The following is a 12931-nucleotide window of genomic DNA, read 5'->3' as shown; positions in this document are numbered from 1 at the left end:
TGAGGCACCCAACGGTGCGAGGAAGGTAAGGATGCTGCACAACACAAGCAAGGGCGCATGGCCGTCAGTAGCAGGAACCAAGGTGAACTGGAAGTTGTAAAGCCAGAAATGGAACGTCTAAACATTGTCGTGCTTGGTGTTAGCCAACGAACCCGGACTGGCAACTCCAGCGTGTTCTATCTACCCTGGAAATGGCAAGCCCCAGAAGTGAGCGGGGAGTGGGTGGGTGAGGCTCGGGGCTGGGATCTGAATTTTCATGCTGGAAGAGACTCTACCCTCATGGGGTTGCGGGGTGGAGTGGGAGCGAGCAGTCTGGGGGAAACACACCCTCACAGCTCTTCCTGCTGATGCAATCTGCCCGAGCGCCAGCATCTCCCCGCGAGAAGGCCAGTCTGCAGTCCCACCGCCACGTGTAGCAGCTACTGCCCCAGCCACTTCCTCAGACCTGCCCGCAGCCAGGCGCAGGGGGCCTGGGACTCATCGGGTCTGTCCTCCGCTCCGTTCCGCCATCCGCACCGCCGCGGGAACCATGCAGGTAACTGCTCATGATTTTGACTGTCTTTTACCAAAAACTGTGTGTACGGATGACGCCTGCGAATCCTCCAAGACGCAGTGGGCAGAAGGGGGCCGGATGAAGGACCACGTTTGTTAATAACTTCTTTGTCCGTCACCGCTGGACAGGACCTTTTCTTCTTTCCAGACTTCTGTTTAGTCTCCGCTCATGGGATGTGCCCCGGAATCTTTCACAGCTGCATTTGTGAACGGAGATGAAAGGCTGCGGGCAGCTCCTTCCCCTGCCTGTTATGAAGCTTGAAAAGGAAGAGGAAGCTTTTGTCAATTTCTAAGATGCACAGGAGGTGGGGGAAGAGGTCTAGGGGGTGACCCTGGCTGTAAACAGGGGTTTTCTGCTGGGTGTACCTCGTGAAAGAGGGAGGTGTTCAACTAGGTGAGGTTAGTGGCAGGGGTACCTAAAACTGTCTCATCGGCAGGAAAAGCAGAAGAGTCTCCTCTTATCTGGTACCTTTCGAAAAGATTCTCCTCTATCTGGTACCTTTCAAAAATTAAAGCTTCTAGGAATTACAAATCATATAAGCCCGAGGGCATTCTTTTTTTTTTTTTTTTTTTGCATAAAGAGACTTTACTGAAAACAGAAAACCGGGCGAACCAAGTATTACAAACAGGAATGTAGACTCGTAGCAAAACAAAACAGAAAAAAAAGGGGGGGGGGCTGAGGGCATTCTTTTATTGAAAGGAGTGAGCATCCATTATAATGGCGTTCATTCTTATGCTAATCAAGGCTAATTAGCTTAGCTCCCTATTGCTTCTGAAGGGTTAGGTGTAGGAGTAAACACTCAGTCTTCTGTTTTCTGGGTCTCACACATTGGAAAACTGCAATCACATAGGAAACTGAAGAGCAGCTTTTTAAAAGGAACGTGAAGGATGGGCAGCTCATCTTGACAGCTAACGTCTGGGGAGTATGAGATTCCTCTATGCAATCCGAATTTTGAGGAGAAATAAAGCCATGCTTCAGGGTTTTGAAAGAGAGAGGTGAAGTAGGGTTCTCCACTGCACTTGTCCACAGTCTCACTTACAAGCAATAATAAGTAAATGGTGCCTTTTTCAGCAACAAAAATACCCACTAAGACTAAGCAGGAACTGAGTGGAAACACTATCTTGCATTGAAAAGAGATCATGCAAAGGTGCCATGGTGAAAAATTTAGCAGCCTTTTTATTCTATAGTTAGGTATTCTATTTCTGGCTTGCTGATGATGTCTGTTTAACTGCAGCTGAAAAATATACTTCAATTGAATATAGCATTATGAAGTGAAAGGAGAAAATTATGAGAATAAACAGCCTTGGTTTTCCAGCTTTTCTCTCTTATGTAGAGTTCTAGTTGATAAAGCATTTTTGTAAGTTCATGGCCTCTTTCATATGAGTTCAGAATCCCCTGTTCCTTTTATAAGGTACACAGGAAACTGGAGGATATGTTTAGGTAGACTCATTTCTGTTTTTTTAAATTTTACTAAGATCTGGAAAGAAAGGATTTTATTCTAAGCATGATCTAAGGAGGATGTGAGGTTTCTTTAAGTATGTTTTTATTATTCATAAAGCTTCCTACTTACCATTTACATAAGTATTGCTATCATAATTATTAGTTTTAAAAAAATGTTATTTACCCATAGCACCACGATAAGCTCTGTCCTCAATCAGATTCTCAAGACATGGCCTTGCCTGGGAGCTTGTATTTTAAGATACAGTCAGAATGGGCAACTGAAGAAGAAACATAGTACATATATTGAATAGCATGTGTATAAAAGGTTCTGTACATATGTTTTACTAGATTAATTAAAGGTGGAGATTTTAAAGAGACACATACCCTAAAGGGACAGAGATATGAGAAGCCATTGCCAAGGATAAGTGAAAGAAGGCAGAGAGCTGTTATTTTTTCTCAGGAGGCAAGACTTGAGGCCTAGCAGTGAGATGGGGTTTCCATTCCAGACACAGGATGTGGCCTCTGTGCAAGGCTCAGAGACGCAGAGGTGGTTAGGCCGGCCTAGTGAAGTGCACTGGTGGAATGTGTGGTAGAGAGAAAAAAGAAAAAGGCAAGAGAAAAGGACAAAAATTTAATTTTGGTCAATATTTCATTTAGTGAGTTTCCATAACGAACAATTTCATTTGACTATAGAACTACACATAGAAAGAAGAGTTAGGAAAATTTTCCATTTATAAGCAAGAATTTTTCTTGCCTGTCAGCTCATTGAAGCTGAGAAGGTCTAATTACTTGAAATGGGTTTAAACCTTATGAAAGAAAGTTGAAAACAGTCTCTTGATTATTACAGAGGTTTGTGCTAAGAATTAAAACCAAGTTATGATTCCCTTCATTGCCTGTGTATCTACCAATTGTTTTCATAATTTTAATTCAGGTCAAGACTTTTAGTTTTATAGGGTAAGAAAAAGAATTTTCCTCCTACCCCTCTAGGTTCTTGGCGGAGATTCCCGTGTTATAAAACACAGATTAACAAGAGAAAAACAAAGTTTAACAACCTCCATGTATACCTCCAGTATACAGGGGAGAGACCCAGGAAAACCCTGGAACTCCCTGAAATGGCCCAAGCTACCACCTTACATACTACCTTCAGCTAAAAATAAAAACAAACAAAGAAATGTGAAAAAAAAAACACAGTTGAAAGGACAGTTATGGGACTTTATCAGGGAAAGCAGAGTAAACAAGGGTAAAGTTGTCATTCAGATTTAAATAAGGGCCTTCTAAAGATTTAGTTATCTTTCTCTTCCTGCACAGAGAGGGAGATACACTTACAAATGAAGATTTCTCTTTTAAATGTAAATTTCCATTAGAGAAAGGCAGCTTCTCTGTTTTTAGAGATTCTCCTGAGTCTGCGGCCACTCAGAGACATTTTTGGGGTGGCATGTGCTCTCTCCTTCAGTTCTTTATTTCTAATATCAAGATGTAGACCAGCGAGGTCGGGGCCTATTAGTTAATTATTTCTGTGCATAAATGAAGGCATGTTTCTAAACTGGGCATCTTGAGTGTTTGGATTGGCTATATCTTTTGCAATTTTAGGTTGTGTGTCTTTGAATGGCCTCTTCTTAATGGGTGTAGGAAGTTGGAAAAGGGAAGAGCTTCCTCTATTTCTCGCTTTAGGCTTGGCAACCAGTTTCTCTAATAACAGATACCATCCTGCAAAAACCTACTGGAATATTCAGCCTTATGCCCAAGGGCATTTGGTTACCATATCAGAGTGATAATCTGGGACTTTCCATCCCAGGCATCCTCTGCTTTCTGTGATACTATCATTCTTTTTGAGCACAGGAGGCAAGTGTGACTGGTCTGCTCACTTGACAGTTGTAAATATGAGCAGTCTTTGTGTTGTAACTTTATTCTTTAACAGCTGTCCAAATGTGCTAAATATTTAATATGACTTATTGTAAACATTCCTACAGATGGGCTTTCCTGACCTTCTGTAGTGCATTTGGTAATGCGTTTGGTGCCCTCAACTCAGGCCTCTGAAATTGGATTCTATATAAGTCAACTGAGATACAAATGTGCAGTGAAACTCAAATTTTTGAAATGTTTCAAAATTAAGGATTTGGGATGCTCTGATTCATACACATAGCTTGGCAAATATGTGCACATATTTTCATCATAAGATGTGTTTGATTCATAATGTCCATGGTGAATGCAAAATAAAGCAAAATTGGTCTTTTCTGTAACAACAGGGTTCAAGTACCAGTTGCACCTATCGTTCCAATTAATTCCCTCAAAGTGACAAGCTGATAATATTGCCTCTAGACATTGAGTACTTACATCCTTAGAATAACTTAGAAATTATATCACCTTATTAACACAGCATAGCATATCACATAAACATTTTTCTATTGTCATATGGGTCATGCCTTTTGGTGGGAAAAGCTATTTTGCAAAAAAAATTTTCTTGTGTTCAGTGGTTAATGAGAGAAAGAAAATCTCAAGAAAATAATCATGCTCCAAAAATATAGACAAAGTCAAGAAGGAAGGAAATAAAAGAAGACAAGTTTTAAAAATAATAGGGAAAATAACATTATAGCAAGCAATAATCCGGAGAGGCCATGTGGTAAGACACATGTTTCTTTGTGAAAAAAAAATTGTGAAGTACTTGTAAAATCAGTTCCATTAATAATAGTCCTATATTTCATCTAAAACAGGAACCAATTTATTAGTTCTTTATTTGGATATGTAGATCTGGATATTTGATCAATTGTATTTACAGTCTATCCCTCAGTTTGAGAAATATTTTTCACTCTTTTGACACTAGCTGGTTATTCGCCTTAGGAAGCTTTAAGGAGCTTGGGATGGAATTAGAGTTCAGATTATGTCTGACTCCTTATAAACCTAGACAGAAAGAACACCTGCTGGGATGTTCCAGGCCAAACATTCCACTGATGTCTCTAGCATGACCAACAAAGATCTCATCACAATTTGGGCATGAGGCCAAGGGTGGATTTGCACAGGATGATCACTTAGCAGTTGTTAGAATTCCACCACCACATTAAAGGGTGATTTTGCCATGTACATTTTATGGTAAATTTTTATCATGTATATTTCATTTACTCTTGCAGATTCAGATTCAAAGTTAAATTGTTTTGATTTTAGCACTTCCTAGATGTTGGTTCAGGAATCTGGAATCACAATAAATGTTTCTCTGAACTTTGAAGATAAAAGATAGAGTTAGAAAGTCTTCTTAGGGAAGCATAATGCATTACTTAGGGATTCCATGGTTTTCAGCATTGGGGAATGTTCTGTACACTTGCAAGGTAACTTAATGCTGGTGTTTATAGGAGAACACATCCAGGCTTGAGGAAAGACTTCTTTGCTTAACTAAGATAATGATTCTTTATATTTTTAAATGCCATGTAAATTATATAACATGGAATTGAAACCTCAAAACATTTGTATGAGGAAAGCATTGCAACTATTATTAAGACCATTTTACAGGTGAGGAAAATGAAGATCAAAAAACTTACTAGAATTACTTAAGATCAGAAATAGCAAAGCATAATGAGACCGTAGGTATTTTGACTCCTAGTCCAGTCTGCTTTCCTCTTCACTGGTGGCTCTAGCCTCTCTTGGATCTGACATCACTTTGTAAATCTTATGAAAAATAGGACAATCTCTACAGCAAAATTTACACACATACATAGGCACAAAACTTTGTATCTATAATAAATTATGTGTTATTAAAATCAGCACAATAGAATCCATGAAGACTGGTAGAAAATACTGAAATAATCTAGTTATTTAGAGCAGCAAAGATCTGTTGTCTCTTGCCTTTGCAATTAGCTGAGATATAAAAATATATAAGCAAGAGATCCACACTGCCCTTTGAATACTGACAAGCTCAAAGAATCATCTGCTTTTAGTTCAAACAGAAAGGGAACCAATAGTTTTTGTTTTGTTTTTTGTTTTTAATCAGAATATGAGTCACCACTTTCTTTTTTATGTTTTGATAGTCTGAGGAAAGAAAAACCTTTTTTTTTATCCTCCTAGGTTCATTTCCTGGGGCCTTGCAAACTAGACTGGAAAAAGACAGATTAACAAGAGAAAAACAAGACTGTATTGACAGGCAGTGTACATATACATTGGAGAAATTCAGTGATGAATGCAAACAGGTATTAGAACTTGGGTTTACGTAGCATCTCAACAAAGACTAATACATTTGTGGAGAAGTGACAAGACATAGGTAAAGATTTTAGGCTTCCATGATGGCAAACTGTGGGAAGGTAAATATATAGGAAAATGAATGCGGTAAGGCTTGCTTGTGAAGGTCCAGCTCCTGGCTGACTTTCTGCCTTCCTCATGGCCATAAAACTTCCCTGGGAGAGATTTATCACAGCCCTCATTTCTGAGGTTTCTGCTTTTAGTCAGGGAAGGAAGCTCCATGAAGGCTTCCTTCTGCGTCTGTTAGGTCATAAATGCCTTCAGCTCAAAATAATTCTTATGCCAAAGTGGCATATTCAGATTCCCTCCAACAGTCACAGATTAGGAACTGCTTTACAGAATCTGCACAGTAATTTTTTTAAATTTTAATTTTGTTTTGAAGTATGTGCCTGATTGTTTTGTTAAACAGGTAGAGTGAATACACAATTTCTTAGTAAAGTTTTGTAGCTTGGGGTGGCTAGCCTTCCCATTTCTTAGATAACATTCCTACCTGTCTGTCATTCCTGTCAAAGAGACAGGACTATGTGGCTTTGTTCCTAAAAGGTTACCACCCCACCTTGGCCGCAGCTGATTGTAGCAAGGGTGGATATTTGACCCAAGTCTAACCATCTTGTACTTCTTTCTTACTCTCTCACCCCCACATTCAATTAGATATTATATCCTGTGGATTCTATTTTCTCTATGTCTATAAGTCCTCTCATTCCCCTTGCTAGCGTACTGATTCATGCTGTCATTATTTTCCTAAGGTACTAATTTGATCACTTAATTATCTCATTCAAAATACCTTTATGACTTTCCCTAGTATACACTGAATTTAGCTTAGTACTTGAGGTATTTTTCTAATCTATTCTCCCACAGTTGTTCTGTGTACATGCATTCCTCTGTAGTCATAATGGAGGGTTTGCTGTTCTCACATTTCCATACAGTCATTTCTAACTCCTTCTTCCCCATTTAGACCTTCTCTCCATCTATACCCTCCATCATGCCACTCACCATGAAGTTCGCTCATTCCCCAGGCATTTTTTTTTTAGAACAGCAACTGTATTGTATGGTGGAATGAATATGGGTGGGAGGTGGGAAGGTAAGAGTAGTGTAAACTTTTGAAGTAAAAACATAAGATATTGATCATATCTTGCTATCTCTCTGCACTTACCTTTCCTCTCCTCTGGCATGAACCTTGCACCTTCAATGGTGCTTTACAATATTAATTGAGCAACATTATTTTTTCCTTTAAGTTTTTATTTATCAATTATAGTTGACACTAAATGTTATATTAGTTTCAGGTGTACAACATAGTGCTTAGACATTTGTATAACTGATATTTCTTGCACACATCTGGCACTATATATAGTTATTGCAATATTATTGACTATATTTCCTATATTGTATTTTACATTCCTGTGACTATTACGTGATTATCAATCTGTACTTCTTAACCTCTTCACTTTTTCATGTCACCTCCCCCAAGCCCCCTCCCTTCTGGCAACCATCAGTTTGTTTGCTGTATCTATAAGTTTCTGTTTCATTTGTTCATTTATTTTGTTTTTTAGATTCCACATGTCAGTGAAGTCATACGGTGTTTATCTCTGTCTGATTTATTTCACTCAGCACAATACCCTCTAGGTCCATCCATGTTGTTGCAGATACTAAGATTTAATTCTTATGGCCGAGTAATATTCCGTGGTATTATATATATGCAGGGCTTCTTTATCCATTCATCTTTTGATTGGAGCATTTAATCCATTTATGTCTAAAGCAATTATTGACAGGTATGTAGTCATAGTTATTGCCATTTTATCAATTGTTTCCTGACTTTTTTGTAGCTCTTCTCTGTTTCTTTCTTATTCTCATGCTCTCTCCGCTTGTATGTTGATGACGTTTTGTAGTGTGTTTGATTTCTTTCTCCTTATTTCTTGTATATCTCTTGTAAATTTTTGATTCATTGTTACCATGTGCTTCGTATATACTAAGTTATGTTTTAACAGTCTATTTTAAGTTGATGGTTGGTTAACTTAAAACACATTTTAAAACAACTACTATTTTTACTCATCCTCTCCTCATTTATGTTTTCATCATTTTTTTTTTACTTCGTGTGTATCTTTTAATTTGCTAGTATAATTATACATAATCTTCCTACTTTTGCCTTTTAACCTTTGTACTAGCTTTAGTGTTGGTTGACCCACTGCTTTTTTTATGTGTCTGCCTTTATCAGTGAGAACTTTTTTCTTCATGAGATTTTCTTACTCATATTTTTGACTTCCTTCTTTTTCTTAAAGAAGTTCCTTTAATATTTCTTGTAATATTGGTTTGGTGGTGATGACTCCTTCAGCTTTTTCTTGTCTGGGAAGCTAGTTGATTGTTTTATATTTGTTTTAGTACAGCAGATACATTTTTCCATATCTAGATTTGTTTAGAGTCAAATTGACTCCCCAAAGATAGAGGTTTATAAACAGCAAATATTTACATGTTATGATGCCTATTGCTACACTCTTCTTAAAGAGCTGCTATTTCTCATTGATTTTTACAAAATATCAGTAATGAAACTGTATATAGACTGTAAGCATACATTGTAAATATTTGTGGAAAAGTTTATAAAAAAGATGTAACCTAGGAATATGAATTGAACACTACGAAAATCATAAGAAACAAATCCAATAATGCCAATCTGCTAAATCATTATTATTTTCAGATTTAGGCAATTATGTAAAGGGAAATGGCCCATGTGACATCCCAAGGAACTAACTTAAAATAGAGAACAAAGTCATGTGTCTGAGAACGTTAGCCAATTCAAATACTGTTTAACATGGTTTTCTTTTGTTTCAAACAATGCCATTTTTAGCAAATTAATTAATGCATACACTGACAAACAAATCCAACAAAAGAGGCATTTAGAGGCAGTGTTCATTGAATACTGAAATTTGGAAAGAAAAAATCTATTAGGTCATTTTAGGCATTTATTTCTGCGAAAGAAGGATTGTTCTTTTGAGTTTATTTTTCTGCCTTTGAATTCTATCCGTTAAGAACCAATACTTTCCAAATTTCCTGTGGAAAATTCTACCTAGGATGCTTACTATTTAAAAATTTTTTGATTATTAATTTACTTTCCTTTCTTTCTTTCTTTCTTTTTTTTTGGTTATAGAAATCATCAACAATTTATGCTTGGCTATGCTAATAGTTTTCCACTAGTCTTTGTTTATTTTTTAAAATATCATATATTATTACATATATCACATACTTCCTCCTGTGAAAGCTCTCTCCACTATTCATATCATCAGTCTGTGCTACCTCTCTCTTTTTTGTAATTATCATGTTTTCATTACTTATTTATCAAATTGGTTTTTTTAAGTAACATTGAAGCAAATATTCTATTAATAATGTAATTCAGTAAATATGTAGATATAGGATGTTTATTAGGTTTATGCTCCTTTAATAATTTCATGCATTCCTCTTACATTAACGTTGTGTCTGCTGGTAAGCCAGATACCTTGGCTCCTCTTGACCAATGTTCTTAGAACATTGTTTACAGTGGCCCATCAGTCTACCATTTGATGTTAAAGGTCAGTACTTGGATGCTGGAAATGAGGTGTCATTTGCAACCACATGAACTTAACTATATAGTTTGAGATAGATTTAATGGCTTAACGTTATTGCTAATACTTAATTAGAAGTGCCTTATATATACTTATACATGTGTGAAATGATGTTGATCAAAAGTATTACAGAGTTGTTTACAGTAACAAAAGATTGAAAGTCATGTGCTTACTTATCAGGTGTAAAAAGGAATGAGGTAGGCCTGGCCAGAGTGGCTCAGTTGGTTGGGCATCCTCTCCAAAGAGGAAGGTCACGGGTTCATTTCCCAGTCAAGGTGCATGCCTAGGTGGCAGGGTCAGTCCCCCCTTGGGCAATAAATTGATGTTGCTCTCACATCAATGTTTCTCTCCATCTCCTTCTCCACCCCCCTAAAAAAAAATATTGAGGTAAAAACAAAATTAATGGAGGAAAGAACAACTAAGTTCTCTATAGCTAACAGAAAAAGATCCATGAATTGTTTTACTGTATACATTTATACAATACGTATTTTTATTTTTTACACATTGAGCTTATTCTATTAAAAGCTGGAATTAAAAAAGAAATAGAAATGCCTAATGTCACTAATATTGAGATTAACTTGACTCTAGAGCCATTATCAAGAAAATCTGAAATACTGGGTAATTTAGCACAGTTAAGACCAAGGATGTATATCTTGACAGAATTTCTAGACTGTATATAATTGTAACTAACTTAAGAGACCTATTGAAAAGCAGTTAAAAAAAAAAGAAAGAAAAAGAAAAGCAGTTTAAACATAATGTGAACACCAAACTTTACAGTAACTATTATATGAAGAGTATGCAAACTCTTCTTCATATCTAACATTTATTATATATAATAATACTGACCAGGAGACAATGATTGGTTCAAGGTTCATTTAATTATGCAGCTCTTACTAAGACTATCAAATGAACATCAAGCATTCTTCGTACTCTTGAGAAATTATTTAGGGAGAGAAATATATAAAAATCGGATAAAGTATATCAGGTGCTATAATAAAATTCTCCATAAGGAACATAAAAAGGTTAGTTAGAGAAATCAGAAAAGGCTTTACAGTGGAGGTGATGTTTGAGCAGAACAGTGAAAGAAATACAGATGAACAAGAAAGTAAGAGTATTTTAGACACATACATGGTCTACTTTCAGCCAACCCCACACTTCTGGACCTAGATTCAATCTTTCACTCCCTTACCATAGAAGACCATGAGGAAGAGCATGCCTGGCCTTCCTTCCAGACCATGGGTAAATACAGAGAGGCCTGAATACCCATCATCCTCCAGGAATAAAATTTTGAAACTTGTAACATTGGCAACCAGTTAAATTCACCATTTCACAATTATTTTTTTATTTTTTAATTATTTTTCACAATGCCTTAATCATATCTGCTCTCTCTTGATGCTCTTTGCGTTTTCTCTCTTGGCTCAACCCTCACTAGACCCTCTTACCCAAATTTTTCCACAATACTCTTGGCAACTCAGCATAAGCATAGCCCACTTCACCCTCCTTAAATATTTCCTGCTCCTTCTGCCCTTAGGTGAGGTCATTTTCCTTCCATCCTGTTGAGTGGAGGTTGCTCATTTTCTCCATTCTCCTCTCTCGGAGATGGAGCCAGGCTGGTCTCCTTCACCCTGCCCACTGCTGTCTCCACATCAGACTCTACCTGTAAAACCCCTCTCTACCACTCCTCCCATCAGCCTGAACTGCCCCTCTCTTCCTTGTAACTATTGTTGAAAGGCAGCCTGGTCACTCTGCCCCCACTATTACTGAAGATTTTAGCACTTGGCTTCTGATTATCTCTTCCATTCCAGGTCCTGTCTTCCCATGTTATTTCAAGGTGCATGCATGTCCCGTTCCCTTTCTGGCATCTCATTCCCTTTAATTTCTCATCTCCATGATTAACTTGCTACATCCCTCATATGCCACCCATACCTATGGTCATATCCCAAACTTTTGAATCACTCTAAATTACACTAAGTCCTGTGGGTTATTTTTAGTCATGATGGACTGCAGGATGTAAGCCAAGAACTCAGACAGGTAGAGGAAAATCAGGTGTGTCGCAGGTTATATCCTTTACTTTTGTATAAGTGTGCTCTGTTATGTTTGCAGAATAATGGAATCACCTATCCGTGCATTTTGCAGAATGTATCCTCATCGTTATGTGACACATGACGGTAGTAACAAAGTATTTCAATTGGTGATGCAACAAGAAGAAAATAAAATATTAAAATGAAAATAAAATGATATAAAATAAAATGTTATAGTGGCAGAGTTGAGGGAAGCCAGTACTAATTCACACTGGCCGGTCAGGGAAAGCTTCACAGAGAAGGTAAACAAGACCTGAGTATCACCCTCCGCCCCACCCCACCCCCCAAAAAAATCACACACACACACACAAAACCCCACAGGGTAATAGTGTCCAATTTATAGGAAGAGGCAAATGAGACTTCCAAGGGTTTAGTGAGTAAAGGGGAAGAATTACAGGAATTGGGACACATGATTTCATTCCAAGGGCAGAGTGATATCCCTGGAGAGCTTGGAGCAGGGTGGAACTACATTTTTAAAAGTTACTGCTGAGTCAAGTGGTACACAATGTTTCCTTTTTTTTCTTACACAACATTTTGTTTTCCTTAGTTAATTATTGCATTATTTTCTTGCATTTGCTTACTTATGTACTTATTGTGAATGCTTCCCAAATACCTGGTAGCCTCTCAATATCATTTTGCATAGGTCAAATGTGTCCACTTGTTTTTTGCTTTCTTTTTTGTTTTTTTCTCTACTTTTCTTTTCTGCTACCTTCCTTGTTTTTGCTGCAATCTGTTCTGGCTTTTCTCTGGGCCAGCTGCACAATTGTCTTTCTAAGACTTATCCTTGCCTCCCATTATCCTCTCTTTGTTAGATCTCCAGATTTCTGTGTCTCGTGGCTTCCTCTTCCTTAGTTTACTTCCTCATTCGTGTGAAGTGTATCCTGCAGTAGTTGCTAAATAAAGAGTGCATGAGAGGTAAATATTTTGATTCCTTGCATGCCTGAAATACTTTTGTTCTATCACACTAGGTTGGTGTTTGACTGTGAATAGCCTTCTAGGTTGGAAATGACTTTTCATCAGAATTTTAAAGGAATTGCTTTTTC

The 12931-nt window shown here is 37.4% G+C and overlaps 1 protein-coding gene across 1 annotated transcript in view; it reads left to right on the top strand.

The window, feature by feature from the left end:
- The first annotated feature begins 343 nt into the window (after window positions 1-343).
- BCAT1 (branched chain amino acid transaminase 1) overlaps window positions 344-12931 on the top strand; it is a 92481-nt gene continuing 79893 nt past the window's right edge. Inside the window, exon 1 of the mRNA XM_090272926.1 lies at window positions 344-535. Coding sequence (XP_090129052.1) covers window positions 530-535 — 6 coding nt within the window. The 5' untranslated portion in view covers window positions 344-529. The remainder of the gene's footprint in view (window positions 536-12931) is intronic.

This window comes from Furipterus horrens, unplaced genomic scaffold, assembly GCF_987537825.1.
Source record: "Furipterus horrens unplaced genomic scaffold, mFurHor1.1.pri manual_scaffold_4, whole genome shotgun sequence".
NCBI classification, from domain to species: domain Eukaryota; kingdom Metazoa; phylum Chordata; class Mammalia; order Chiroptera; family Furipteridae; genus Furipterus; species Furipterus horrens.
This window is presented reverse-complemented; position numbering and strand designations above follow the sequence as displayed.